Genomic DNA, 27,454 nt, shown 5'->3' with positions numbered 1-27,454 from the left:
CGCAGGGCAGAGACAGTGTTAAAAACTTATAACGGACGGTGCATATGTAGGGAGTTTCGTCTAAAACGCTTGCTCCCACTATTCAAAATCATATGATTTGACTTTAAGACAGAGAAGGTAATATACGTCTATGTAAGCATTCGGGGGTTCCTTATATTTTTTGCTTTTTTTGCTTGCTGTTATTAAGGATTATATGGTTATAAATATATACTTTTCAACGTCTCAATCGGGGCACTTTCAAGTAAGACGGGCATGAGGCATGTTCCGATACCTTCAGATTGCTGGAATTCCCCATCGCCATGCAGTGGGCACAATACTCCAATCATTCAGCCACACAGAAGTTTATATCACCTTGACATTTTGCCACACCTCCAGATAATGTATTAGAAAAATGTATCTGTCAAGCATTTTAGACACCCGTTGACACACCTCACTGACCCATTTGAGCTCAGTCATTGTGGCAGCATTATATAGAATCTATATTGGTATAACGGAATGGTCGCAGTGCATTGCCAACAGGTTTGGACGATAAACCCCAGAATAGCTGACAGAAAAACATTTGACACTGATCAATTCAATGCACTTTAGGAAAAGACTGCAGTAAATGGCAAATTTCAAGTGGATTGTAGTAGGCTGCTAGATTACAAACACATGCTACAGCGCCTACAAATGACAGACAAATATTGCTATAATGGCCCAATTTGTCGTGCTCTATAAAAATGTGGGTCTAAATCGATATATTCAAGTCTTAAAAATTACTTAACTGAAAAAGGGGGCAGCGCTGTGTGGGCAGCGCTGTGTGGGCAGCGCTGTAAACATCATGGTGTTCCTTGATGTCAGCCAGCAATAACAGAAATGTGTATAGTGGCCATGAGGGCGATCTTGATTCTTGAAAAGGGAAGATAGTGGCTTGAAATGTGTGTTGGGCACCACACAATTGACACGCCCCAACTTTATCACAGGCAGGGCAAAGGCACTAGCGATTAGGTAGCAAAAGCTGCAATATGTGTTTTGGTCAGAAAAGCACAAATATACGTGCCATGCGTTAGACATCAGTGCACTTGAGCGGCTCGTAAATCAACATTTTTGACTAGCTGGCAATGTTCTTTGCAAATATTGTTTCCTTAGCCACGAGTAATAAAGAAAAACCATAGGCTGTTATATAGGGAAGAACCACCAAAAATCACTCCTATTGATTACTGCAGAGCTTCTGACGCTTAATACAATGGTTGCCATAGTGTCCTGGGACAATAATCCCATCTTTTTATTAGTTTGCATGCAGAGATAAGGCTGGTACAGGAGCTCTTGGACCAGCAAGACGTACAACACAAAAACAACGAGTCTGACACAATGCACCTATCCACCTATGTGTGACCATGCTGATATTTTGGGTGATAGGCCATAGCTGTGTCCCAGGTAACGGAAAAGCAGACCATTTAGCCAAGCATGCGCGCACATCAACCCAATTCATTGGCACATCGGATTTTCACCGCCGCTGGAAGCACACCAGTTCAAACGCTTTGTGTACAGCCATATTTTTAATAGTTTAAGCTTTCTCAAACATGTGTGCCCACAAACAATTATAAAAAATTGGTCCTTTTTACATTTTAAGGTAGAGTATATTTTTCATTTTTTGCTTTTACCCATTTTTCTTTTCGTTTAAAATAATTTCAGCATTACAAAATTCGATATTTAATTAAAATTGTTCAAAAGTAAAAAATAAAATTTTATTAAGAGAATATTGACAAAAAAGCTAAGCTGCAAAAAACAACTGAACAAGTGCACTCCAACCAATTTTCAAAGCTACATGTGTCTGCTAGATGTGTGCCATCACACGAAACTCTGCTTGGTCAAATGACCCTGTCTAAAGCAGAAAACACCTTTAGTCTCAAATGTCTTATTGGCGCTGACTCATGCATCAAACACATACAAGACTACTAAATGGCGGTCGCTCCCAACAGGCTATGGAGTCTGTCACTGGTGTCGGGTTCGGAGACAAGATCAGGAAAGCTTTCTTCTGATAGAGCACCTCACCGGCCACTTCAGGGACAGCGAACGAGTGGAGCAGACGGCATTTATCAGTAGTATGTATGATGAGGCAGCCAGCGCCTCTAAATACATCAAAGAAAAGGCGAATTGAACAATAAACAGGGATATAGAAACAGGCAGAAAAACATGCACAGCATTACTTGTAGCAAACAATATACAGCAAAGAACCTTGGTTGTAGCAGCATCGAGTTCAAAAGTCAACTGTAGCATTACCTATTCTTGAATCAATAATGGCTGAGTTACAAACTGGCGATAATATCATCCAGTTCCATGGCTTGCTCAGCATAATAGCTGGCATTTTCAGCATCCCGCTTGGCATCTTCAGCAGCATAGAAAGCAAAAAGGGCATCGAGCTCGTTATCGGACTCATCAGTGAGCTCAGTATTGCATCCTTCACAATCTGATGGGTCCAATCCTGCTATTTCCGCGAGATAGGATCTATAGCTGCGTCTGGCAGTCGGAATTGCATTAGCGGCGGCGGCATAATCGGCATCATCTGTGGGGGCAGAATAATCAGCATCATCAGGAGAATTAGCGTCGACGCCATTATCAGTATCATCGGCGGTGGCGGCAAAAATACCACCAGGCATAGTGGAAATGGCATTGGCCTTTGGTGCTGTGGCCAAACGATAAAGGTAAATAACAATAAAAGTAAACACAAATACAGAAATGAGGATAATTGGTATAGCCAGCTCCTCCCAGTTGACGTTACAAATCTCAAATGAGGGCAGCTTGGTGGATGCCGTTGGTGGGGGAGGCGGGAGAGGAAAAGTAATAGTAAGCATTTTGAATAATTTATAATAATACGAAAGATAGTTGAGAGAAAAAAAGAATTGAATCGTGAGCAGGCGTCAGTTTGTCGCATTTTAAATGTTCTCAGTTCGCTTAGTTCTCGCTGTCCTTGCTGCTTTTGCCGTTATATTCATCCTCTCCGCTTTTTTGTTTTCGGCTCTATTTTTAATATGGATACATTTGTTTCCTGACGACTTTCCATATTTTAAAATGTAATCAAACCTATGCATTTTTCAAATTCAACCCGAGTTGGCCATTGTTCTATTGCGCGTGATTGGGATTTTTGGCTTGTTTTTACCAAATTGCCGAAAATTTTCTTATTCTCTTTATTGCCACTTTTTCTACAAATTAAATACAATTTTTAAAGACTGCCATTTTATCTACACATAGTGTAAAAATTCCGGGCAAAAAGGCCTTCTATGTGCTTTTTACACATGTTTTTTGGGTATTTTTCATACTAAAAAAGTAGAAAAAAGCAATCAAAATGAAAAACTGACATTTTTTGCATCGACACAGTGGTATCCGAATATGCAATCCAAAGTATGGCCCATTTGGCATTCTCTCCCTTGAGTCAGAATCCACTGGCCCACACAATAAAGTGATATCAGCAGTGGATATTTATAAGCTGCTCAAAGCTGTAGCGTCGCTGTGCGAACAAAAGTTTAATGGCTGCCAAAAGGAAAGCGCGACCTTTCATCAATATTCCGACAAAAATATGAGTGCATCTCTAAAGTAATAAAAGCGCAAGCTGGGCCAGTCAGTCTTTTTTAAAAAAGGTTGTAATGCTCTTTGCTATCCTTTAAGCAGCGCTACGCTTTCCAGAGTACGGGTGACTGGTATAGGAGCAGACAGTGAGACTGCATAAAACGCATGCAGGCAAAGCCCAAAAAGCCTACATTCCAACACCAGCATGCAGAGGCATGCATTGCTTAGATGTGTTAAGTAAATAATCCAACAATGAAATATATGCAGAATAGGGCTTCACCCCCATGGTGCGTTGGCAGTGACGTGAACATTTTTGAGGACGGGGGATAATTGCATCATCAGGGGAGGGGGGTGGTAGAAAACCCTCTGGTTTCTAACAGGGATTGTAAAACAGATTCTGTACGGCGCTTTTTTGCGCATAAATTACTATCATCCGAACAAACAAAAAAGCGCCATCTGGCACGAGTATACCACCCCATCAGGCTAAAAATACAAGTCGCCAGCACTCTACCCAGTCCAGAGTGCCAACAGAAAAGTTAGAGCTGCGATGGCTTGTAAAGTCAGCGGCATCTAAGACAAAAGTCGTATGATTATTCATGGTATTGCATGTTCCCAAAATGCAAATGGTCTGCAGCCTCTCGCAGTGGTTTGACGCCCAACACCTCTAGCGAGGATGCAGGTGCGTTTTAATTTCCTTTTATATTCCTAACACCAACACACGGTGTAACTGCGCATCGACATGCCCTGTAAAGTGTATAAAATCACGAGGCCTGGAAATCCTGCAGGCTGGGATTTACCTTGGCTTTTCAATTAGCTCGATTGCGGCATGCAGTGGGCAGGCAAGGTGTCGAAATATTTAGACACCATTAAATGCTGTCATATTGCCAAATTCGATATGGATTGCCCTTGGCATATATGAAAATGATTGGCAGATATCATATTAAATAATGACCGAGCGATGATGGGCGTCTTTTTGGCGAAATTAATAAAGCGATCGCATATATCTGAATATTTTATGACTGCGTTTGCGTTTGTTATTATGCCGTTAAGCGCAAGGCACAGCGCTGGCCCAAACAAGCAACCAATATGCGCAACAGAAAAACGCTGCAGGCTTGCGAAGCATTGCCTTTTTGGCAATTGTTCATTTACGCATGCCGGGGAAGAAAAACTGATGGCGCTTTTTTCTCTTTTTATGCTTCTTTCGAATAAGGAGGACAATGAAAAAGGCAATTTTCCGACTGTGATCCGACAATGTCCATTGCCCCTTGTCCTTTGTTTTTATTTGACAGTGCCGAGATTGCGTTTATAATGCCCCCGGCTGAACTAGGGCAAGCAATAAAAATAATGCACGGATGCGCCCTTGGATTAAAGCTGGCGGAAGCTCGGAAGTGTGTTTATGCATCCGGACATGACCAAAAACAAATCTAAACAAAAAATGAACAAAGCTATGGCGTAATGAAAAACAGAAACATGCTTCTGCAGCCCTCACCCACTCAACAAAGCCGCAAAAAATACCAAACATTGATGACAAAAAAAGCACGCTCGCGATGTTTGAGAGCAACATGGCCAGCCATCATTTTTAAGCTTTTTTGGACGTGCAATGACGTGCGCCAATCCAAAAAGTCAATACAATGCTTTTTTGTCGATACCCAATGCACAGGGCCTAAAGCGGACCCACAGCAAAATAAAATCACAGAGATGGCATTTTCACTTTCCAGTCCAAAAATAGCTAGGCATCAGGAAAAATTAAAGCCGACCATCGTGGCATGACCAACGCTCCCATTTGCCTTGGAAAAAAGCCTCGAGTCTTCAATGTAAGAAACCACGAATAGCCATACTTTGGACTAAGCCACTTTGCCTGTAACGCAAAACTAGACAAAACCCCGTGACAATCAACAATTTGTGAGTAGTTCTATAAACCAATTTTGAGCGGTTTTCAGCTGGATTAAGCCGCTGTCCAGAAAATTTGCAGTATGTGTGTTGAATTGTCGCATTTGTAGCAAACAAATAGTCAGGTTAAAATACATTATTCACATTGGTCTGGCCTGTATGAGACAGAACGAGCAACATAAACAGTGCCCAATTGTTATGATAAAAAGTATTCATTAAGAAGCAACTAAAAGCAAGCTAAATGATGAACAGCCTCCACTGTTTATATTCATTAATATTTATATGTGCGTATGAATTCCCGCATATCCAAGGAATTAACTGGTGATTAGTTAATGAATCAATCACCATTGAACTACTCAACAGTACTTTTTGTTGTGCTCTATAAAAATATGGGTCTAAATTAATATATTCAAGTATCAAAAATTACTTAAGGAACTGAAAAAGGGGGCAGCGCTGTAAACATCATGGTGTTCCTTGATGTTTACAGCAATAACAGAAATGTGTATAGTGGCCATGAGGGCGATCTCGATTCTTGAAAAGAAAAGATAGTGGCTTGAAATTTGTGTTGGGCACCACACATTTTATTGTATCACAGGTTGGCTTACTCGCAAGAACCACCAAAAATCACTCTTGTTGATTACTGCAGAGCTTCTGACGCTTAATACAATGGTTGCCATAGTGTCCTGGGACAATAATCCCATCTTTTTATTAGTTTGCACGCAGAGATAAGGCTGGTACAGGAGCTCTTGGACCAGCAAGACGTACAACACAAAAACAACGAGTCTGACACAATGCACCTATCCACCTATGTGTGACCATGCTGATATTTTGGGTGATAGGCCATAGCTGTGTCCCAGGTAACGGAAAAGCAGACCATTTAGCCAAGCATGCGCGCACATCAACCCAATTCATTGGCACATCGGATTTTCACCGCCGCTGGAAGCATACCAGTTCAAACGCTTTGTGTACAGCCATATTTTTAATAGTTTAAGCTTTCTCAAACATGTGTGCCCACAAACAATTATAAAAAATTGGTCCTTTTTACATTTTAAGGTAGATTATATTTTTCATTTTTTGCTTTTACCCATTTTTCTTTTCGTTTAAAATAATTTCAGCATTACAAAATTCGATATTTAATTAAAATTGTTCAAAAGTAAAAAATAAAATTTTATTAAGAGAATATTGTGACAAAAAAGCTAAGCTGCAAAAAACAACTGAACAAGTGCACTCCAACCAATTTTCAAAGCTACATGTGTCTGCTAGATGTGTGCCATCACACGAAACCCTGCTTGGTCAAATGACCCTGTCTAAAGCAGAAAACACCTTTAGTCTCAAATGTCTTATTGGCGCTGACTCATGCATCAAACACATACAAGACTACTAAATGGCAGTCGCTCCCAACAGGCTATGGAGTCTGTCACTGGTGTCGGGTTTGGAGACAAGATCAGGAAAGTCTTCCTCCGATAGAGCACCTTGCCGGCCACATCAGGGACAGCGGACGAGTGAGACAGACAGCACTTATCAGTAGTGGGTAGGATGAAGCATTCAGTGCCTCTAGAGACATTGAGGCAAGGGTGGATTCAACAATAAAAACATGAGAGCAGGCGGAAAACACCCGTAGGATCACATTTGACAAAAAATGTATCAACAAATCTTGGTGCTAATGGCAGCATCAAGTTCAAAAGTCAATTGTGGCATTTATCTCTCCCTGGACAATATCTGAGGCATTCTCATGCATAGTGATTGTTGGGCACAAATTTCCTTTATAGGCAATGCCCATCAGTTGCCCTTTTCTTTATGAGTAGAAAGACTCACAGCCATGAAAAGGGCAAAACAACAACATTTATTAGTTCTCGCTCTTCTCTTTTCCAGGCTTTTAGAAATATAAACTTAGTATACTTATGAAATACACTCGTTAACAGTGATTGTGCGACGACCTTGAATAAAGTTAGCAAATTCATGTCAAGGGTTGCTGGCAAGCGTGGTGGAAACAACCCGATGCTTAACACTGATCAGCAAACTGTATACAATGAGCTGTTATCCAAAAATCAGTGATACAGTAAAACTGGGCCATCTGTCAAACGCAAACGGCAACTCAGTTGGCAGCCGAGTAGGTTTCTCAGTAGGCAGCTCGGCAGGTGGCTCAATAGGCGACTCCGTGGGCAGCTCTATGGGCGTCTCATCAGACAGCTTAAATATATGAGCTGCCCCAGGTGGCACTGCATACCCGCGTTGGCCAGCAGCATCAAGTAACATGAAGGCAAGCATGTAATGATGCTGTTAGCCAGCAAACACAATTGGCCCAAAGCATAGGGCAACAAGCAGTGGCCAGTGAATGCGCTCCTTGGAAAGAACAAGCGGAACTGAACGAACAGCTTTCATAACAAATGGGAAAAGTGGCCAGAGAGCATGCAACTTAAAATAAACAAGCGGTGCCAAATAAACATGTTGTCTGACCACAACAAGCTGCAAAGCAAATGTGGCAGCAAAATCGGTTGCATTGTGCACAGTAGCTAAATCAAGAGCATTGGGCTCAGCAACAGCAAAAATATCACCAGGCACGGTGGTAGTAGGAATAGCCCTGGGCGCCCTGGCCAAAATATAAAGGTAAGCAAAAAGACAGCACCACAAACCCAACTACTAGCAAAACTGGCTTAATCAAATCCACCCAGGGAACGTTTATGTTGCCGTAGGACGGCAGCTCAGTGTATGATGTTGGTGCAGTTTCCGTTGGATACAAGGAATGTGAGAGTGTCAGCAGAGGATGCAGAATAAGAGAAGTGGCAAACAGCATTTTTGATTTTTGATTTCATTAATTTAAAAATAGGTGAGGAAAAAAAGAATACCGGTTTCAAGCGCCTGCTTTCTTGTATTTGTATGTCGCGTTTGTCGTGTTTATCTGCTTTTTTGTCTCTCTTTTTGGCAACAAATTTGGCAGGATAGTTAATAAGCGACAATAAATAAGTATGCACTTTTGTCAAAATGGCCGCTGTTTGAAGAAAAGCCACTGCCCTATTTTTAAACTTTTTGCAGATGTTTTTGTTTCTTTAGTTGTCATGAATTTTCATTTTCACTTTTTCCACTTTTTTCAATACTTTTATTTTTTTAAAGGTTAATTTTATTGTTCAGGCATAATGTGGAAGCCGTTGGCAAAAAACAAAGAAAGACGGCCGTATGTACTTTATTAGGGTTAAAGTATTTTGTGACTGAAAAATAAGCTGGTGAGAGTATTAATCAAGAAAAATATATTATGTGGTAGGGACAAAGAGCCGGAAATATGTTTTTTTGCGTAAGTTATTTTCCCATTAAAGACAAGCTGCAACGGTGCAGGCGTTCTATTGAAACTCAGTGCGCCTATTCAGCATATATACGCTGTAAAATTGTCTAAAAGTACATTAGCGGTCTAAAAAGCCCAAAGTCTAAAACACCGGTTACATACAAACAAAACACCCACAGCGGCTAGTTAAAATAAACAAGCTAATTATTTAAACACCGAAGCAGCTGGCTCGTTGCGTAAAACCCGCGAATAAAGCAGCGATTAATCAGCGCATATGAGCAAAACAGCCTTTTTTCTCTTCCATACTTTTTTCATCTATTTATTTCTCGAGTATTAAAATTATTATTAATTGACCAGCAACAATGCGCTTTTTGCTAGCACAACACTACTTTAAAATTGGAAAGTATGAGGCCGCATGTACCGCAAAAGGATAGAGTCTGGAAGCTGACCAGCCAAAAGGGAAACAAGTGCAAACCCAGCAAAAGGCGGGTTGAGAAGCATCGCCAAAAAAACAAGGAGGCAGACAGGCACATAGTAAAAGTAAATAATACATACAATACATTTTAGCAGCAATGGACTTTGCTCGGTGACATAGGGGGCTTTTTGAGCAGCAGAAACAAGACTAGAGCGCCAGGTGTATTCAAGTTTCATTTAAACACAAGGTAAAAACAAGCCAAGGCCGCACAAACAGCAAGACAGACGTTGGATAAGACATTAAACAGTGTTTTTTTCAAAGTGCGCAAATAATAGTTTGGATGCCCGCTATTAAGCCTGAGTGTGAGTCAATATGTGAAACGCTCTAGAGAATGCAACAAAACCAATGGAAGTAGCTACCTCGCTTACAAAGGTCCACTAAACAGGCGGCAATATAGTATTCGATATCATGAAGCTTTAAAACTAGCGAGACGCACATGCGGCAAGGACAATTTAAAGTATTCCTGAAGGGACCTTAGTGTCTAATAAACCAGATAGGCATTGGGTATTACAGGGAAAGTCGACTACAATGCTCTAAAACTAGCTGCTAACAATATACCCAGTTTAACTCAAAGCCCGGGAAAAACAAAGCTCGACAGCCCGTGTAATTTGCCGACTCAGTGCCTAAAATAAAAATGTACATATATAACATTTATATAAATCAGGGTGTCACTAATTACGGCACCTCGCGGCAGTCCAAAACTTGAGGAGACCCGGGAGAAACATGAAAACTACAAGAGCACTGGAGATAAATACATCCACTTGTTTTAAATGGCTGTTACAATTCAGGAGCTATTAGGGTAAACATTTTTCTAATAATCATTCGCATAATTGACGCATTAGGCACTCTTGGCTCTTGTCAGAAAAAATATTTTATGACACTCGCATACACCCCCTCATCTTGGCTTAGAATGAATGGACACATTTACAGCCATGCCATTTATTCATTTCTAATATGTGTTCATTGTTTTATTTATTGTTCTATTTTGTTCTGCCCAACTTGGCTTTTATTGAAACAATCTTTTTAACCTTTACATACGGTGTTGCACAGCCAAATAACATGGAGGTGAATATTGAGATTAAGATTCAAGTGACTGCTTTCTGTTTGCATACCAACTGGTAGAAGGCAAATATGAACATGGAGTATTAGGCCAGGGGATCAATAATAACATCCAGATATGATCCCCCTTCTATAACGCGCGCGCACACGCAAAGATTGCAACACCGACACACCCAATATTTGAGCTGCTTGCAAAAAAGCCAGTACACGTTATCAGTGATTATAACGGCTATTATGTAGAACAGGGCAAGGTCGGGAATGGCATACACACACGCATATATATATATATGTCGAAGCTGACCTTAATTCTACTTTTGATTTCCTTGGTAGTAAAAATTATTGAAAAACTTATACATATCATTTAACACTATTCGCATTGTACTCAACACAATCATAACACATGTAAATGATTTTTATATCTATAATTTATCATTTATCTATGTGGCACTACAGAATCCCTGTTTTTGACCCATTTGTGGATAATAAATATGAATTACCCTGGTACACAATAAGTGGCTGACAGTGTTGCTGCAGGGAATTTCTACTGTCTTTACTTTCTCGCTTGGCCACTTCAGCGGAGCTTTTATCAATAACATATGTTTATTTGAAAAGTTATTTGGCCATTTTGGTATTTATTATATCTAATTACTTATTTAAACATGATTGTTGCTCAGGAATAAAGGCCGCATTTTCTTTATTTGATTGACAGTGCACCCATCGGCTATTGAGGATTTGACTGGTACTGACTAATATTGCGATTTTTAAGCATTCAAATAGGATGATGATATCTCTTTGTATTATAATATAAGCCAGAACTAAACCGGATGGCACAGTATCATATTGCAATGCAACAAGTTCTGGGTTATTAATCCGAGGCGGTGTCCTGACTATTTTCACGGTTCCTGAATTGTTTCTTTGGCAATGCTTATACGCGGAAGTAACCGTTTCTACAGAATATGCGGAGATGAAATAAGAGTGCATCTGCTTGTCCAATTCAATTGTGTAGCATTCACGGATAGGCCCAACAATGTACAGGCTTATGCTATTTAGTGGTTATACGGGGCATTTTCAGATTTGGGCGCCAATAAATGGTTAACTACAAAGACAAGTGGTCTGAGCTCAAAAAGAGTACATGTAAGTGTTAGAAAAGTATAATTATAAGCATGCAGGTGTTGATAATCACTGAATAAAAAAGGTAGGCCAAAATAAGCTAATCCAAATAGGAAATACCTTAAGTCGCATGGTTTGCGTAATCCTTTGGTCACACAAGCCAAACATGCGCTTGTGCGAGAATTTTTTGGTTCAAGAAAATTAGTGGCTTCGCTCCTATAAAAATAATATAAAATGGCGGCAGTCGTTCAGCTTTGTTTACTTTAACTCTTTTCTTTCAATTTTTATTAAATTTTCTTTTGATATTCACTTTTGCAATTAGTTCTCACTATCACCATCGCTTTCGCCGTTGTATTAACATTAGCCCTAACATAATTTGGTTATCACAGGTTACCTTACAATTTGAAATTCACCAACTCTATTCCATTTTGATTTATTATATCCATTTTGCACTCTCGTATAAAAATGAACGACTCTTTTTCCTTTTCTTCCACCAGCACAAGCGCTTCCTCTCCGAATCTTCCTACATTTAAGTCATATTGCTCTCTCTGCTCATTCTGCGTAGAAGCAAAGGTAACTATCAGCGACCTGCGTTCAGAGCTGCGCAAAAAGACTGACTCTGTATTGAAGAAAGACCCTGATATCCGACGCAGGACGATAGATTCCGCCAACGCACGCTACAGATGTGAGGAGCACTGCAAGGGTTCTGCCAAAACGATAAGCGTGTTAATGGACAACTTGTCCAAAGCAAAACTCAAGAACATAAAGCTTCTTCAGCTGCCTTCCGGGCATAATGCATTCCGTTATTAGTCTGTGACTGCAGTCACCACTACTGCCGTCACCGTCGCTGCTAGCTCTACTTCCGCCAGCTCTGGATCTGAAAACCAGCTAAAGCAGATGCACTACGATATTAAGGCGCTTTGCATAAAGTTGGAAACAGCTGCTGCCGATAACAGTAATCTTTACGCCCAAAACGAGAAGCTTAGGGCCGAAATTGCAGCAGCCACCACCACTGCCGAGGACGTCAGAACTGATAATAAAAACCTCTGCACATAGCTGTATGTCGCCAAAGTCAACGCCACCATTTTGATGGAGAAGCTGAACAAAGCAGATTTGGAATCCCAGAAAAAAATTGATATGTACTACAAGCAGCGCTCAATTGCCTACACTCATACAACGATGGTTGAGAACAAGTGCAGGAGACCCGAGGCCAAACTCAGACCCATCCAGGCCAAGGTTGCTGCCGCCAATGATATTGCTGATACTCTTTGCAAGCAGCTCGAGGACGCTCGTATTGAGCTCGGGGAATTTGCTGGCATCAACGCCCAGCTGGCCAAGGTAGAGGCAGACAACACGCGTGTAAAAAACAAGAACACAGATTTGCGCGCTCAATTGCAATATGTGAATGCTTTGTACAATCAGAGTCAAAGGCATATTTTGGGCCTTGAGAGTCACATTCAAAGAGCAGCAAATACCAACCAAGCTTTGGAAACTAAAATAAACGGCACCAATGCTCTGCTAAACCAGAGCCAGATGCGCACCTCACAACCTGAGCGCCGAATTTCGAGGGTGGTAAAAGCCAACAAATCTTTGGAGGATGAGCTGGCCGATTTCAGCAGCAAGATTAGCAGGATACTGGCTGAGCACAATGGGTGGGACCGCAGCTCCGCAACCATTGTTATACCCCTGAAACGCATGCTGTCCAAGGCCAACCAGCAGCTGCACAGCAATAATCTGTGCAAGAGGGGTCTGAGGAACCAAAACATTATTACACAGCGATCGGATGAGCGGACACAGGTTCTTGTTGACTAGGCCACTCGTGAGCCGGAGTATTGGGGCACAATGCAGCGCAGCGAGTACATTGAGGCCGAGTTCATGACACAGACAGAGGCTTCCAACGGGCACTTGGCCGAACCCACGGAGCACTTGAATGTTGCCTACGAGAGTTGGGCTAATTCCTCGACACAGTCGTTTGCAAGGCGTCCGCCTGGCCCTGTGATAGGGCACACGCCGCTAATTTGGATAAATGCTGATTCGCCTATGAGCACAGTTACCAGAATCAATTACAGATCTTACCATGGGCGTGCTGCAGACGTTTCTTCGAATGTGAGCCGCATGGGACACAATAGCAGGGACAACCCGACCTTGGCGCACTAACTGCAAACTGTGCGCATAGCACGATGAGCAAATTTAAACTGTCTTTGGCTGGCTGGATGGCTGGAAGCATTCAGCCTGAGGAAATCTTAATGCGCAGTTGCATTCATTTTTCACTCTCTTTATCCTCCTAGTTTTACCTTTGTGTTTTGGCTTATTTTAAATATTGTTGAAATGATATTTTGATACCCATATTCTGCAAACTAATTATATCTGTGGCCACATTGCACAAGCGCGCTGGAGCCAGCATTTCATGGCAATAATTTTCAAAATGGCGCTGACTAACTTTTTATTGGACGAGGGAAAAAGGAATGCGTGCGTGTCGCACAGCAGAGAAGCAAAAATGAATGGATAAATTAATTGCGCCCAAGTTCTCTCATCTCCCACTTCTCTTTCTTTATTTCTTTTTTTACGTCCATAAAACGCACTTTCCTTTTACCTTTCAAGCTCAAGTTCAAGGTCATATTAAAGCCTAAACTTGTACTTGAACTTGTACTTCAACAAACACAAACACAAACCCCAAATTGCACATATCTTCACCGTTTTCTCTTTTGACTTGCATTTTTTGTCAATCACACATGCACATAAATACAAAATCAAAACAGATAATACTGCTTATAGTTTCTATTTTTCTCACCGGTTTTTTGTTTTTTTGTTTATTTTTATTTCTTGTGTATTATTATCTCTTCAAGATGGTTGACCAACTGGCTTCTGACTCCACATGTGTTTTCCTGCACCTGTTTATCATCAACAGCCGCTGCCAGGCACCCGTTGATTCCGTCACCTGTGTTAATTATGCTGCTATTTGACTGCCTTTTTATACTTCTGCTGTTGCCTGGCCTTGTGTGTCAGTGTGTGTTCTCTGGCTAGCTGCACTTAGTAATGCATGCTTTTATGATACCTGATTTTATTTAAAAAAAATTGGACATGTGAAGAAATAATATTGAATTTGTGTGCAAAAGTGAGATCGAAAGTCGCACCAAACGCGAAGTGGTACCAGATTGAACTAAAAATGACTGGCTAAATGATATGTGATGGCAAAAGTAAAATGAACTGCTGTTGTTGGCCCATAGAGCTATATCTTCTCGTTAAAATGCACGTTTTCAGCAGTGGCCTCGACGCCCGCAATAAAGATGCGCTGGACGCAAAGGTTGTCGTCCAAGATGATAATGTCTGCATCGGCACCGTGGACCAGGTTGCCTTTTTTGTTGGCAATACCCAGCATCTGCGCGGGGTGCAAAGTAGCATTCTCAAGGGCTTCCACCTTGGAGGCGCCTGTAAACTTGATGAATTTGCGGACACACTCGGCCATCGTAATGATTGAGCCGGCAATCGTATCGGTGCCCTTGATGTACACATGACCATCGTTGACGTCGACGTCCATCTCGCCGAGCTTGTAGAACCCATCGGGGAGGCATTGCGCAGACATGGCGTCGGTAACCAGGCAAGCGCCCTCCGGGTGCGCGTAGTAAGCGATCATCACTGAGTGTGGGTGAACATGAATGCCATCACAGATTATCCCGTAGAATGGCCGTGAGCCCGAATCAGCAGCGCCAAGTAGCCCAATAATACCCGGGTCGCGCTGGTGGAAGGCATGCATGGCATTGAACAAGTGTGTAATCATGTTAGCGCCGCTCTTAAACGCCTGGCTAGCCTCGGCTGAGGTGGCATTAGAGTGGCCAAGCGAGATGTTGATTCCAGTTGACTCGATGAGCCTAGGGATTGTGTCCAGAATGCCCTCAACTTCGGGTGCCATAGTCACGTACGCCACATATTTGCGCAGGTTATCCAGACCATAGCACTCGTCAAAGTCAGAAATTCTGTTATTGGCTGTGCGCAGCGTCTCTAGCTCATGTGCGCCCTTTTTCTGGGGTGAAATAAATGGGCCTTCGATGTGTGCTCCAAGAATAGCGGCGCCATTTTCGACAGAGCCATTACGCGGACCGAGGTGCTTCAGAACCTTCTTATAGACTTCGGGTCTAGAGCTGACTGTAGTAGGGCAATAGGATGTACATCCTTGCAGCAGTAATCCCTTGGAAATATTGCTCACAGCCTCATCGATAATATCTGTATCGTTCGAAAAGTCATAACCGTAAGCACCATTGATTTGCACGTCAATATATCCAGGAGAAACTATGCATCCCTTGCAGTCAATGCGGACGTCGGGCTTGCGCTTTGCGTCCCAAAACATTTTTTCGGGGTCGATGATCTTGCCGCCCTGGACGTACAAATAATCGTCGGTCAGTTTATGATCCTTGAGGATGCGGCAGTTGTAAAACTGCGTAATGGGGCCATCCACCTGCGTCATTTTGGGCGTAGTTGGTTTGAAAATGATAAGAATTAAAAGACCGTTTGATAACTGTGAGTAGAGGAAAGAAATACCAAGACCGACACTCGTCGCAAAAAAAGCAAAAAGTAAGCCCCAGCTGGCTATCTGGCTGGACAAATACTACAATAAAATGGCAGTAGAAGGATGGATAAATGCGCAGATAAATGACACTGCTTGTTTAATGAAAAATAATGCAGAGAAAGTAATATTTGAAGAAAGATTGATGAAAACTGAAAAAGAGACAAACTGAGTGGTAGTGGTGACAGTGGGCAAGAGATGAAAGAGAAAATAACGAATATATATGAAGAATGGTGCTAGGCCTAGTTTCTAGATTTAAAAATGGTAATGATTCTGATGCGTGATGTGGTCAGTTGATGGCGGAACAAATGGTTGAGATAAGAAAGCTTCTCGGCCTTTAAATGGATGATGGTTATATTAAATGATGTTGATGTAACGCTAATTGGAATATAAATGTTGATAAGCAACTGGATGGTAAAAAGAACAATCAAAAGTAAGTGATGAGGGCAATAAAAACCAAATGCGCAACATGGTGGCGGAAAATGAATAACCACAATCGCAGAACGATGGGAAGGCTGCTTTGAGTGGAGGCGTTGCTTGATAACACAAGCCCTGCTGCTTACCATTCCGCCATTTATTCATATTTTTTAGTTATGGATTATTGTGCTTTAATTACACCGTTCGAGTCGATTATGTCGATAATGTGCATGTAACTCGGCCAATATTGCATGTGTGCCTCTTTACCTGCGATATGGCAAACACGGGACTCGGTGTACATTGATTTCAGAGGAGCAACAAATGCCACGATAATTTATGATCGTTTCTGCGTACTACTGAAAATATTTTATTTATGTCCAACATGGTTGGCTAGCAACTGTACGGCAGCAAATTTATTTTTCAATATATAATTGTGAGCTTTTAAAAATAAAAATATTTAGAAGCAAGCAAATAAAATGTTTAAATCTGGCTCCTTATCTTTATCCGCACGCTGGCTCGTATTTACATTGGATATTCTACAAGCAAGCATGTATAAGTAGAAATCATTCTAAAATAAAAAAATACAATCAAAGCAACACATGGCTTGCCAAACAATTAGAAGCAAACTTGGCTTTGGTCACCAGACCACAATCAAAAAATGCAATGCAGTAACGCCCCCTTTTGATTGACGGTACAAGGCGGCATATGTGCCTAAACTCAAACATGGATAAACGAAAGAAAATGTTGTCTTGAAATCACCCTTTAATTATTATTTTCGAAACATGCTTACTCAAACTTTATTCATCCGTTCATTTTTAATGTCAAACATCTTTTTTTGTTTATACTACAGACAGATTATAAGAGCTAAATCATATCAAATAATAAATAAATGCATTTTGTAATCTGACACATGGCTGCGACTCCCATGCACTCGTCGCCGCACATTTGTGTATATATTTAGTGTATGCTTATTATAATTAAATTCATAAATACGCGTGTGTGAACTTTGAGAACAACAATAAACCAATTTTGTCTTGTCTCGCCCACACGATGATGCGATGCGTTTTTTTCAATGTAGATATATCGAGTTTTGCATATGTTGTTGCCTTAATTTGTTACTCCTTTATTGCAAGCGTGTGTGCAATGCGCACATCTTTTAAACAAAAGAAATTGGGCAGCCTGATCTCTGAGGATAAAACAGCCTGAGTAAGATATAAACAATTCACAAGGAACACCAGAATTAATGCACATTTCTACAGTCACAAAACACACGGCATCGAAGCGTACAAAGAAAGCTGAGCCAAACAAAATTGTATATATATATAGCCACAGTGGGAAACATCTTTCACAGTCCCCTCACTTTTCATATTCCAAACACATCTACTATACCGAGTAGAGGCATCACACTAAATACATCTTATTTCTCATTTAAAAAATGTACACCCCCACTAATATTAGCGCCCTTTCCGCCATCACTAAGCCACTGCATCTTGCGCTCCTGGCAGTGTCAGTGGTATTTTGCATCTTGCCGATTGCATCAGTAACAGCAGCAGCAAAGTCCGACATTGCAGCGATCATTCTTCCTCTCTCGTCGACTGTCTGGGTGCCAGGCGAGCAAGGCCAAATCACCTACCGTCTTGCTGGATCGCCCGGCGGCCAGTCCTTTGAGATTGACCTGATGTCTGGAGACGCCGACAATGCCCAGCTTGTCCATGTATTTGAAACCCCGGCCACCCCCAAGTCCTCCGGCATCAATTCTGTCACTGTTGACGTGCCAAAGTCCATTCCAGAGGGCAAATACGGCCTGCGGCTGGGTCTTGCTGACGGAACAGTCTGGAAGTACTCGCAGATCTTTACTGTCAGCAAGAATGGCCCTGTCCCAAGCAAGGCCACCACGAAGGACAACGACAATGATAAGCCCGAAAAGTCCTCTTCCGGCGCTTCCGCGAGCAAGAGCAGCGATGACGAGGATAGCTCGGAGACTGATAGCGATGCTGTGGAGACTCCCAAGGACTCTGTGACCCATTCCAACACCCAGGGCATGATGACCAGCGGAAATGAGAAAGGCAGACCGGCTAGCCGCCCAGTCCAGGTCCAGTCCAAGTCTGCTGCTGACACGCTCAGATTGCCTGTCCGCGGCGTTCTGCCGATGACAGCTGCAGTCCTTGCGATCGCTCTGAACGGCCTGCTCGCCTGATCGCAATCACGTTTTTTTATTTTTACATTGAGCACAGAACACCTTGGCATTCATATTTCTGCCGGCACTCAGGCATATTCTGCATCATCCACAAATCAGCATTTATCTCTCAAACAATATTTTTTAGTTTCCGTACTACATACTGTTCCCAATAACAACAATCATGATGTAAAAAAGGGGGGAGGGCGCAACATGGAATGTGCACAGCCTGATGAACGCACAAACAACACACAGCGGGTGAAAGGGCATACCGAAAGCCAAAACCATTTCAAACAAATAAGAGAACAAATTGGAAGTAAAATTAACAAATACTAAAAGTGAAAAAGTGAAAAAGGTGGAAGAGAATAATGCCACGAGGTGTGCTTGTGCGCTCTCCCCCTGTTCTCCCAATACAAGCAAGAGAGAGAGAAAAGTAGGATCGAATGCAAAAGGAAAACGCAAAAAAAGATATCACAAAACAAAATTAATGACGTTTGACCACGGCCGTTGGCTTGCCGCCCGCCAAAATCCGCTGCCTGGCTTCCTCCGAGTGCACCGACTTGACCTTGCCGACCTGGATCCCCGAGCGAATGGCATCGCACATAATATTGTAGCAATAGTTAGCCGTCTTCATTATGTCCTTGACCCAGTCGGCCGCCTCAGAAGGCGAATCGGCACGCAGCTGCAGCACCTCAGAGTTCTTGAGGTTGACCAGCTCAAACATGTCTTTGACAGGCTCGCGTGCCAAAAGATCGTATGTCTGGATAGGCAGGCGATAGGCCTCGTAGCACCACGCGCCGTTGCGACGATCTGACATGGTAATCATCATAAAGTCGTTGAACAGAATGGCGTACAGGTGCCTTCCAGATGTGGCCTTACGCAGCGGCCCCTTGCGCACAAACTTACGCTGTCCGACCAGCTTGGTGTACGCATCAAGCTGGAGCTGAACGCCCAGCATATTCGACCAGTCAAAGGTGCTCTGCAGCTCGGCCAGGCGGTGGCTGTTCATGATCTCCTCAGACTTGCGATCGACCTCAGAGGCCACGCTGTTGGAGATGCTCAGCGCCAGGGCAACGTCCTCATAGTCCGGATGCGTCTCGGGCGTGTACTTGAGCAGGGCCTCGAGCAGCAGCGGGTAGCGCATAACACGCTGCACCGGCGCTAGCAAAAAAGACTCTAGGCGCAGCCGCCTCACGCGCGGATCCTTCTCTGCACGCTCGAGCGCCAGCAGCAGCCGTTGGTGCGCGTCCTTGGTCGCGTCATTGCGCAGGTTCAGCCGCGAGCTGCTCTCGCGCACAAGCTTCAAGTACTCGATGGCCTTGTCATGATTGGCCGAGTACCGCGCATAGTGCTCAGAAAAGTCCTTAAGGTAGGTGGCCATGACGTCGCCAATGCACACATTCTTGAAGTACTCGAGAATCTGCTTGTCGGTCCACTTTGTCGCATCCTCGTCGTCGTCCTCGGCTGCGCCGTTGATGCTGCGTATACTGTCATGCCGCTCGCCCGCAGTCGCCGAGCCCAGGCCGATAGCAGACAAGCCGCGGGGCTCACTGTTCTCGCCGCTCTCTCCACCCACGTCGCTGGTGACAATCGAATGATCATCGCCGTTGGACACCATTGATGAGCGGCCGTCGTTCTGAGAGCCCGAACGGCTGAGTGACGAGCCGCCTGCCACCGACACGGCGTCGCTGTGCGAGTTGACGGATGAGTGGCGCGTCAAGCTCTGGCGATCGATCGGGTTGCTGAGGCGGCGCGACATAGTCGTCGAGGCCGATGCTGAGACAGACACTGGTGTTATCGAAGAACGCATCGACCCGCTCTGCAGCACCGATCGTGTATGTGCCGACGCATTTGTCGAGCCCGACTGCTTGAGCGGGGGCTTCCTCTTCCGGCGGTTGCGGCTCGCGCGCTCTGGGTCGACGAGGCAGGCCAGGGGGCCTAGTCGCATGACCATATCTGAGTACATCATGCCATTCATCTCTGTGATCTTGACCATGTCGCCAAAGATCACCTCGACGATCTTACGGTTCCCCAGAAGCTGGATGGGGAGCAGAAACAGCTCGACAATCATGCGCAGGTCCTTGGTGAAAGACCGCTCGGTTTCAATGAGCTCGAACAGCGCAGCCTTGCGATTGACCTCGCGCCGGCGCTCTTTTTCTGCAATCATGCGCATGGCATCGGCAATCGCGGGCGAATTGTCCTCGTCTGTGTGCCATCCGGACTTTTCTGCCATGTTGATGGTCGGTGTGCATTCGGTTTTTGCGGTGTTGAGTGCGGCACTGGGCAGGGCACTGGGCAGGGCCGAGGCAAGCGTGTCGATATTAAGTCCAGTCCGTGCTACAGAAATTGGTGGCGGCGGATGCTTGCCCATCAGGCTGCTGATCCTCGTCGGCCTGTTTGCCAATTTGTAGCGGGGAGGAGCGCCCGCAGATTCTGTGGGGGTGGGCTGCTGGTGCTCGCTGTGAATGTCGCTCGGCCGCGTCTCAACGTGCTCCTCGACCTGAATGTTGGCAATAAAATGAGCAGTGGAAGCAGAGTTAGAATTGAGGTTTTTAGAATGGCGCAAATGCGTAATCAGCGACCGCGTGCGGGGTGGAATCGGATAGTCATACAAGGCAGTGGTTTGTGGAGAAAGTTTGGTTGGTAAATAATTGGTTTGGTTTTGATTTGATGGTGGCGTCGTTTGCGATGTTGATGATGCGGTCGATGATACGGATGATGACCGAGACGTTTTGCGTTTTGACAGAAACGACATTGATTTGGATGTGTTTGCGTTGGCGTTGCTTGTGGATTTGCCAGGGTGCTGCCGGTCGCTGCCGCGAGAAGAAAATAAGGACAGCATCGCACGGTGTATGTGTTGCAGAAAAGAATAAAGATAGCCCGAAACGAATGCACACGCGTTTACAGAAAAATATAAGCAAAGCGCAGGTAAACGATGGCAGCGTCGAGTAAGAATGAGAGATTGAGTAAAAAGGAAATAATAGTGACGCACAGCGGCGAGGGCGTGGGGGGGGGGGGGTGGAGGGGTATTTATACAATAAAGAAAATAATAAGGCACTGTAAGGGTGCTTAACGCGAGTACCCGAATAAATGAATGAATGAATGAATGTACAAGGAAATAAAAAGGATAGAGACAAGAAACAAGCAGATGGCTGCGCGTGCGGGGGTGAAAATGAGTAAATGGGTAAATGAGTATAAAAATTCTAAAAAGATAAATGTGGATGCGGATGCGGATGTAGATGTAGATATAAAGAATAAAGGAGTTCCCAGTAAAGGCCCAGTTGGTGTAAATGAGTGTTTGTTCTGGGCAACAGAAAATGAGAAAGAAATGGAAAACAATAATAGAATGACTGCGTTTAACACAAAGATGCGACCGAGCGCTGTAAAGGGCAAATGCCAAACCCGGGCACAAAAGCTGTGGTCCTTTTGGATAGAAATGGTTTTTTGTAAAGGAGGGGAGCACGTGCTAAATAAACCAGAAGGACAAAAAAGTGCTTTGAAAAGAAAAGAAACAATAGCGCGAACTATTGCGAGGCACTACTCTAAAAAAGGTTAGATGTCGGGCCGAGCGCTGGCTATATGTGTATGTGTGTATATGGCGATGGCGATTGGCGAATTGAAAGTAAAGTATAATGATGGTACAAGTGCGAATAGTAACAAGTAATGGCCTGCAGTCATATAAGAATCAGAACGGGCAAAGGGGGCAAGGAGACTGAGCCTCTTGAGGAGCGGCGTGGTGGCAGAGCTAGTAACAGTGTGACGGCTGCAATAGCAAAAGAATTGCAGCGGCGGCGAGGGAATTGAAATAAAAAGAGGGGGGAAAGAGCTTGGTGGCTGGCACAAGCAAAAAAACACACGAGCGTTGCTGAAGCGTCGAAACACATGCAATGGAAACAGTGCTGCGGGCCTTTCTCCTCTCTTTCGCATCATTCGCCGCGCGTTGGGCATATGCCCCCCACCATTGCAATCGCAAACAAGCAGCAATCGTCGCAATCGCGCACGGGGCAAAAAAGCGGGATTCGTATGGCCCGACAACAAGCCACACATCGACGACTGTTTGGCCTGCATAAAGGAGTATTCGCATTCTATTTTTGTGCGGACAGGCACAGGTCCGGATTTGGGGTTGTTTGCCCAAAGACGGCTGCTGGCGCTGCCGTTCCCTGCCTTTAGGCCCGTCTTCTCAGAGGGCGGGAAAGAAGAATGCTTGGAGTAGAATGGGCGGCCAACGCAATCCTCCTAGCGGAAGCATCGCCAAAAAATCCCGATACCGGAAACATATCGTCGATACTCTCGGAGCACACAAAAGGGGAAAAGAAAAGAAAGGTCAAATGACGCAATATGGCGAAACTAAAAATACCATGCGGCATTAAAAAGGGCAGCGCGCTGGTATTTGGCCGGCCTGGCTTGGCTGGGGCCGTTCTTCAGTATAGCAGCGGCGCACGCAAAAAAGAAGAAAAGAAACCCGCAAGGCGATTGAAGGAGCGAGCGCAAAGAAAACAAAGGAACAGTGCAAAAGCAGCCACCGCCTGTAGGCAACGCAACTGCCAACCAACTATGCAATGTGGAAGCTCACAAGCCCAGGACAGCCAAACAGGAGGCAATCGGGATTGATACTTACGATAACAAACTCGGACGACGTGGACGACTTGATGGTGCTAAGGGCGCCACTGGCCGCCGCTTCGGCGCTGATGGCTGCGGTGCTACTGCTGTATGCACCCTGGCTGTGGCCGTATGCAGGCGCCTGTGCATACAATTGACCCATGGTGTGCATTGTTGATGCATCCGGCCAGTTCTTGGGAGGCGGCGGTGGCGGTGGCGACAGCGGCACAGACACTGGACGGGGCCGCTGCGTGTTTGGGAGGGGAGGGCGCTTCACCTTCGGTATGGGCGGCAGCGGGCGGTCCACAGTCGGCGGCATGACAGGCGGCGGCATGTAAGTCGGAGGCGACGGCTCTGGGCCATTGCCGTAAAGGCACTGTTGCACATACATCTGCTGGGACAGCTGGTTCTGATACATCTGCTGCTGAAGCATCATCGGCTGCTGCTGCTGCTGCTGAATCGACTGCGGCGGCGGCATGGTGAACCCCAGCTGTGTATATGCTGGCGCTGGCGACAGAGGCAACCCGTAGTGCGTGGGCATTGGGAACGCGCATGCCTGGGCCCCGGGGCTGGGCTGGCCCCAGAGAATCGGCAGCTCTGGCGCTGTGGGCTCCGGAAACACCGGCGCCGATGGCTCAGCAAACCCGTCGCCGGGCGCGCCATGGCCGCCGCCATTCTCGTCGTTGGTATCGGGCGGCGCTGAAAGCACGTTTGGACCCGACAGCGAGCCCATGCCTGTATACGCTCCGTATGCGGCACCACCAGCGCCTGCGTGCGGGTAAGGCAGTGCGTTCATCTGAGGATCCTCAACAAAGAGATTCTTGAAACTGCTGGGCGTCGCTGATGCCTGTACGCAGGCCGTGTTCGAAAGTGCCTCTTGGCTGTGCTCTGCGTGCGGGCCGATGGAGCTTCGCGTGGAAACGGGAATGGAGACACTCGACGTGATGCTGGCTCTTTTGCTGCTGTTGCTGAAATGCGAAAGGACTGGCGAATTGAGCGGCGAATTGAGTGGCGAATTGGAATTTGAAATTGCGCGTTGAGATGCAGGCGAGTGAATGGAAGTGTGAGCAGAAATAGAGTTGCGAGAGGAAGCGTGTGATGGAGGGAGCACACTCACTACCCTGACCACTCTACCTTTGAATTTGCCGCTGCTGCCGGTGGTTGGCCGGGGGAAATACCGGATTTTATCGAGGAAGCGCCAAGCTCTCCACTGCCCTGCTCGACCGAGTCAAGTCCGGGCGCAGACGGCTCGGCTGGCACGTAGTGGTAGCTGTTAAAGGTTGTAGATTTGCTCGCGTCGCCTGGCGGGAATGGCAGCGGCTTGTCGACATGGTTGTTGGACGGAAGCTGCATGTCTGTCTGCCTCAGCCACTCCTCGAGGCTCGCTGCGCCAGCAACCGCCGTTGACCCTCTAGCGGTGGCCGCGCGGCTGCGTGGCAGCGTCATCGACGACCGGTTTGCCGATGGAACACCCTGCAAGTGCAAGTGGTGCATGTTTGAGCGGCTGGTGCTGTAGAGCGATGTTGCGCGCCCTGTCGAGTTGAACAGCGTGCGCGAGGATGGCAGCTCCAGAGCAACTGCGACGGCTGCACGCGAGCCGAGTCCGCCCTGAGCCAGCGCCCTGGGAAACTTCGGCCGCTCCTTTTTCGGCAACGGCGGTGCGTGCGATCGGCCAGTGGCAGCGCCCTCTGCGGTTTGAGCTGCTGCTGCTCCTGCTATTTCCTTGGCCGCATCTCTGGCGTGTGCGTCGGCGACCTCCATGGTGCGCGCAATGCGGTCAGGAACCAGCAGCGCCGCATTGTGGCGTGCGGAACTGCCTGCTTGCACTGATGACATCCAAGGGGACTGCGCGCCAGCGGCAAGTACAGCGGCAACGGTCGCGTCGGCGGCCAACTTGGCCAGCCCTGGAATTACCGCACGGTTGCTCGCAGCAGGAGGCACTGCAGGCGCAGTTGCAACCGGAACCGATAGACTTGGGTTGACATTGGAATGCAATGAACCAGCGCGCCCCGACTCTGTGCTGCCGACATCGTCGCTCGCAAAGCTGCCACGCTTGAGATCAGCGCAGGGAGCAGTAACAGAAACCCTTAGAGCATTTGCCTTCAGCAGCTGAACGCTGGGCAGCAGCGCAGGCACTACTGGCTCTGACTCGGCTGCCTCTGCCTTGGCTGGCTTCGTCTCGACCGGTGCAATCTCGGGCGGTGCAATCTCGGTCGGCGTCTTCTTAAGCGTCACAGTCTCAGTCAAAGCCGCTGCCCCTACTTCAGCACCAACATCGCTACAACGCACGCTCGCACCCTCTGAATTCCTCGCAACAAGTGCCGGCGCCCCCGCAGTCCACTTTGGGCCTGTGTCAACATTGCGCAATGAATATCCCTTGCTCAGTATGCGCCGACTCCTTCGCATCGGCGAGCGTCTAATAGCGCCGGTCTGCAGCTCCATGACTCGGCCTCCCACCCTGACAGGTGTGCATGGCCTCGACCCGGCGCTTTCACTGCCGGACAGGCTGGAATCCGCTATTGTAGCTGCAGCCAGACGGCTGCCTGCCCGTTTAACAATGGTAGTTGCACGAGGTGCAGCCAAGTCAACCACATTCACCACTGCTAACGCGTGCTGAGGGCGCAGTTTGGACAAGTATTTGTTATCGCTATCGCTGTCACTTTCACTTTCGCTCTCGCTCTTGCTGCTGGCATCGCTCAGTTCGATTTCGCTAGATTCGCTGCCGCGGTTCAGGTCGCTGCTGACATGTCCGTCGTCGTCAGAACTGATATGCATGTTGTACACGTTGATTTTGACTAGCTCTTCCGCAACCTCGCCCTTGCCGTCGATAAGGTCAAGTATGTCCAAGTAGTCGCTGAGCATATCGACGTTGGTAGTGTCAGCGCTGACAGGCAATATCAAATCCTTGCTCACCGGAATAGCCGGGATGGTAGGGAGTGTCGGGGCTCTCGGGACTATCGGGACTGTTGGGACTGTTGGGACTGTTGGGACTGTTGGAATCATTGGAACTTCCGGTTGCTCTGCAATCATCTCGCTCGGGATAGTGGCCATGTCCTCATCGCAAGAATTGTTAACATCGCTTTCGCTCAGGGACGCCGACATACCAGAGACGCTCAACTCGCTATCTGACTCGTCCTCTTCATCAATGATACGCGGAAGCACAGGCCCGTACTTTTCCCGCTCCTGGATTAGCACCATACTCTGCCTCTTCCACGTGTTGCTTCGGCCCATTCCAGCTACCAAGCCGTCGTCCTCGGCAAACATGTCCGTGTCCAGAATTTGGTCGACGCCACCGGCCAATTTGCCCGCCACAACCCGGTTTCCTACTTTGCCACCGGCTACCGCATCACTGCTCATCTCGGTGTCGTCGTCGTCGTCGTCGCTCGCATACGTGTCCATCGAAAGGTACTCGACGCTTTCAGACAGCGACTTTTCCAACTGCATCTGTTCAATTTTGTCAAAGGGATCCTCTGCAAGGCTGTACTGCCCTTCCTGCTGGCTAGCAATGAGCGCCGTGGGCGCAGTGTTAATATTCTTCTGCTTGAGCTCCGGGTCAGCAACACTCTCGCCAGAATCATCGGCAAGCTGGGCGTCTGCGGTCTGCTTGTGGCCCCCAGTGAGTAGCAGGTCGCCCAGGCGGTCTTCGTCCTGCACATCGAAAAATCCATCCAGCGTCGCATCCAAGTCGTGGTTGACCTTTATTGGCTCGCGCTTGTGGCTAAAACGCGTCTGCCGCCGGCCAAGCAACGATGCAAGCCTCTCCACGTGCCGAATCTCCTGCTCCAACGCCTCTTGGTCCACCTCGGGGTCCTCAGCCTGCTTCATCAAAGTCTTCCGTCGCATGAGCGAGCCTATTAGCCCGGCCTTTGTGTTGCTGCGCTCGAGTTTCATAGAACTAATAAAGCCGTTGATCCTGTCGACCCCGCTGTCTACGCTGTTCCCACTGCTGTCTATGATGCTGGGCTGGCTGGTCTTTCTGCTGTGCTCGGCAGCTCCGTCTGAAGTCATTTGTGGTTTCAGATTGTGTATTTGTGCTGGTTATAGTCGAATTCAGTACTCTACTGCTTCCCTGGAGTGTGTTTGTGGGGAGGGAAGGGGAATTCACCCTGTAGGCCAAACAAATAAAAGTGAAAAGTGAAAAACAAGGGAAAATTAATAACAAAAGGTGCAAAAATGTGTTTTCCAAATTGGAAATGCGAAAAAATATATATTTATAAAAAACGCGAAAATGTGTAAACCAAAAGCTATTTTCTTGTTTGGGCTCCAGTGACAGGCTGTTGTTTAAAGAAAATGGAGTGTGCCTGCAAACCCCTTTTTTAGAAACAATGAATATTGAGTTAAAAA

The 27,454-nt window shown here is 46.0% G+C and overlaps 6 protein-coding genes across 6 annotated transcripts; 1 reads left to right on the top strand and 5 right to left on the bottom strand.

Annotated features, from left to right (window-relative positions):
• Positions 1 to 1,965: 1,965 nt before the first annotated feature.
• On the bottom strand, positions 1,966 to 2,280 carry BX661DRAFT_182026 (uncharacterized protein). Its single transcript, XM_051535871.1, has one exon. The coding sequence runs from the start codon at positions 2,257 to 2,259 to the stop codon at positions 2,002 to 2,004; it is 258 nt and encodes an 85-aa protein (XP_051391928.1). The 5' UTR covers positions 2,260 to 2,280; the 3' UTR covers positions 1,966 to 2,001.
• On the bottom strand, positions 1,966 to 2,841 carry BX661DRAFT_205214 (uncharacterized protein). Its single transcript, XM_051538586.1, has one exon. It carries the CDS (start codon positions 2,832 to 2,834, stop codon positions 2,289 to 2,291), a length of 546 nt encoding a protein of 181 aa, XP_051391927.1. The 5' UTR covers positions 2,835 to 2,841; the 3' UTR covers positions 1,966 to 2,288.
• A 4,481-nt stretch (positions 2,842 to 7,322) lies between these two features.
• On the bottom strand, positions 7,323 to 7,791 carry BX661DRAFT_182021 (uncharacterized protein). Its single transcript, XM_051535870.1, has one exon. It carries the CDS (start codon positions 7,702 to 7,704, stop codon positions 7,474 to 7,476), a length of 231 nt encoding a protein of 76 aa, XP_051391926.1. The 5' UTR covers positions 7,705 to 7,791; the 3' UTR covers positions 7,323 to 7,473.
• A 6,795-nt stretch (positions 7,792 to 14,586) lies between these two features.
• BX661DRAFT_142870 (uncharacterized protein) lies at positions 14,587 to 15,819 on the bottom strand (the record flags this gene model as incomplete). The annotated part of the gene is made up of 1 exon (XM_051532971.1): positions 14,587 to 15,819. The coding sequence occupies one exon, from the start codon at positions 15,817 to 15,819 to the stop codon at positions 14,587 to 14,589; it is 1,233 nt and encodes a 410-aa protein (XP_051391925.1).
• A 1,372-nt stretch (positions 15,820 to 17,191) lies between these two features.
• BX661DRAFT_13841 (uncharacterized protein) lies at positions 17,192 to 18,673 on the top strand. The gene is made up of 2 exons (XM_051532718.1): positions 17,192 to 17,295; positions 17,794 to 18,673. Exons 1-2 carry the CDS (start codon positions 17,246 to 17,248, stop codon positions 18,530 to 18,532), a joined length of 789 nt encoding a protein of 262 aa, XP_051391924.1. The 5' UTR covers positions 17,192 to 17,245; the 3' UTR covers positions 18,533 to 18,673.
• Positions 18,674 to 18,995: 322 nt separating this feature from the next.
• BX661DRAFT_224377 (uncharacterized protein) lies at positions 18,996 to 27,435 on the bottom strand (the record flags this gene model as incomplete). Its single annotated transcript, XM_051538905.1, has 6 exons — positions 24,237 to 27,435; positions 23,388 to 24,078; positions 23,130 to 23,357; positions 22,780 to 22,800; positions 22,613 to 22,747; positions 18,996 to 21,314 (listed from the first exon to the last, which is right to left on the bottom strand). The coding sequence occupies exons 1-6, from the start codon at positions 27,116 to 27,118 to the stop codon at positions 18,996 to 18,998; spliced, it is 6,276 nt and encodes a 2,091-aa protein (XP_051391923.1). The 5' UTR covers positions 27,119 to 27,435.
• Positions 27,436 to 27,454: the final 19 nt, after the last annotated feature.

Source organism: Kickxella alabastrina, assembly GCF_025024165.1.
Source record: "Kickxella alabastrina strain RSA 675 chromosome Unknown BX661scaffold_10, whole genome shotgun sequence".
NCBI classification, from domain to species: Eukaryota; Fungi; Kickxellomycota; class Kickxellomycetes; order Kickxellales; family Kickxellaceae; genus Kickxella; species Kickxella alabastrina.
This window is presented reverse-complemented; position numbering and strand designations above follow the sequence as displayed.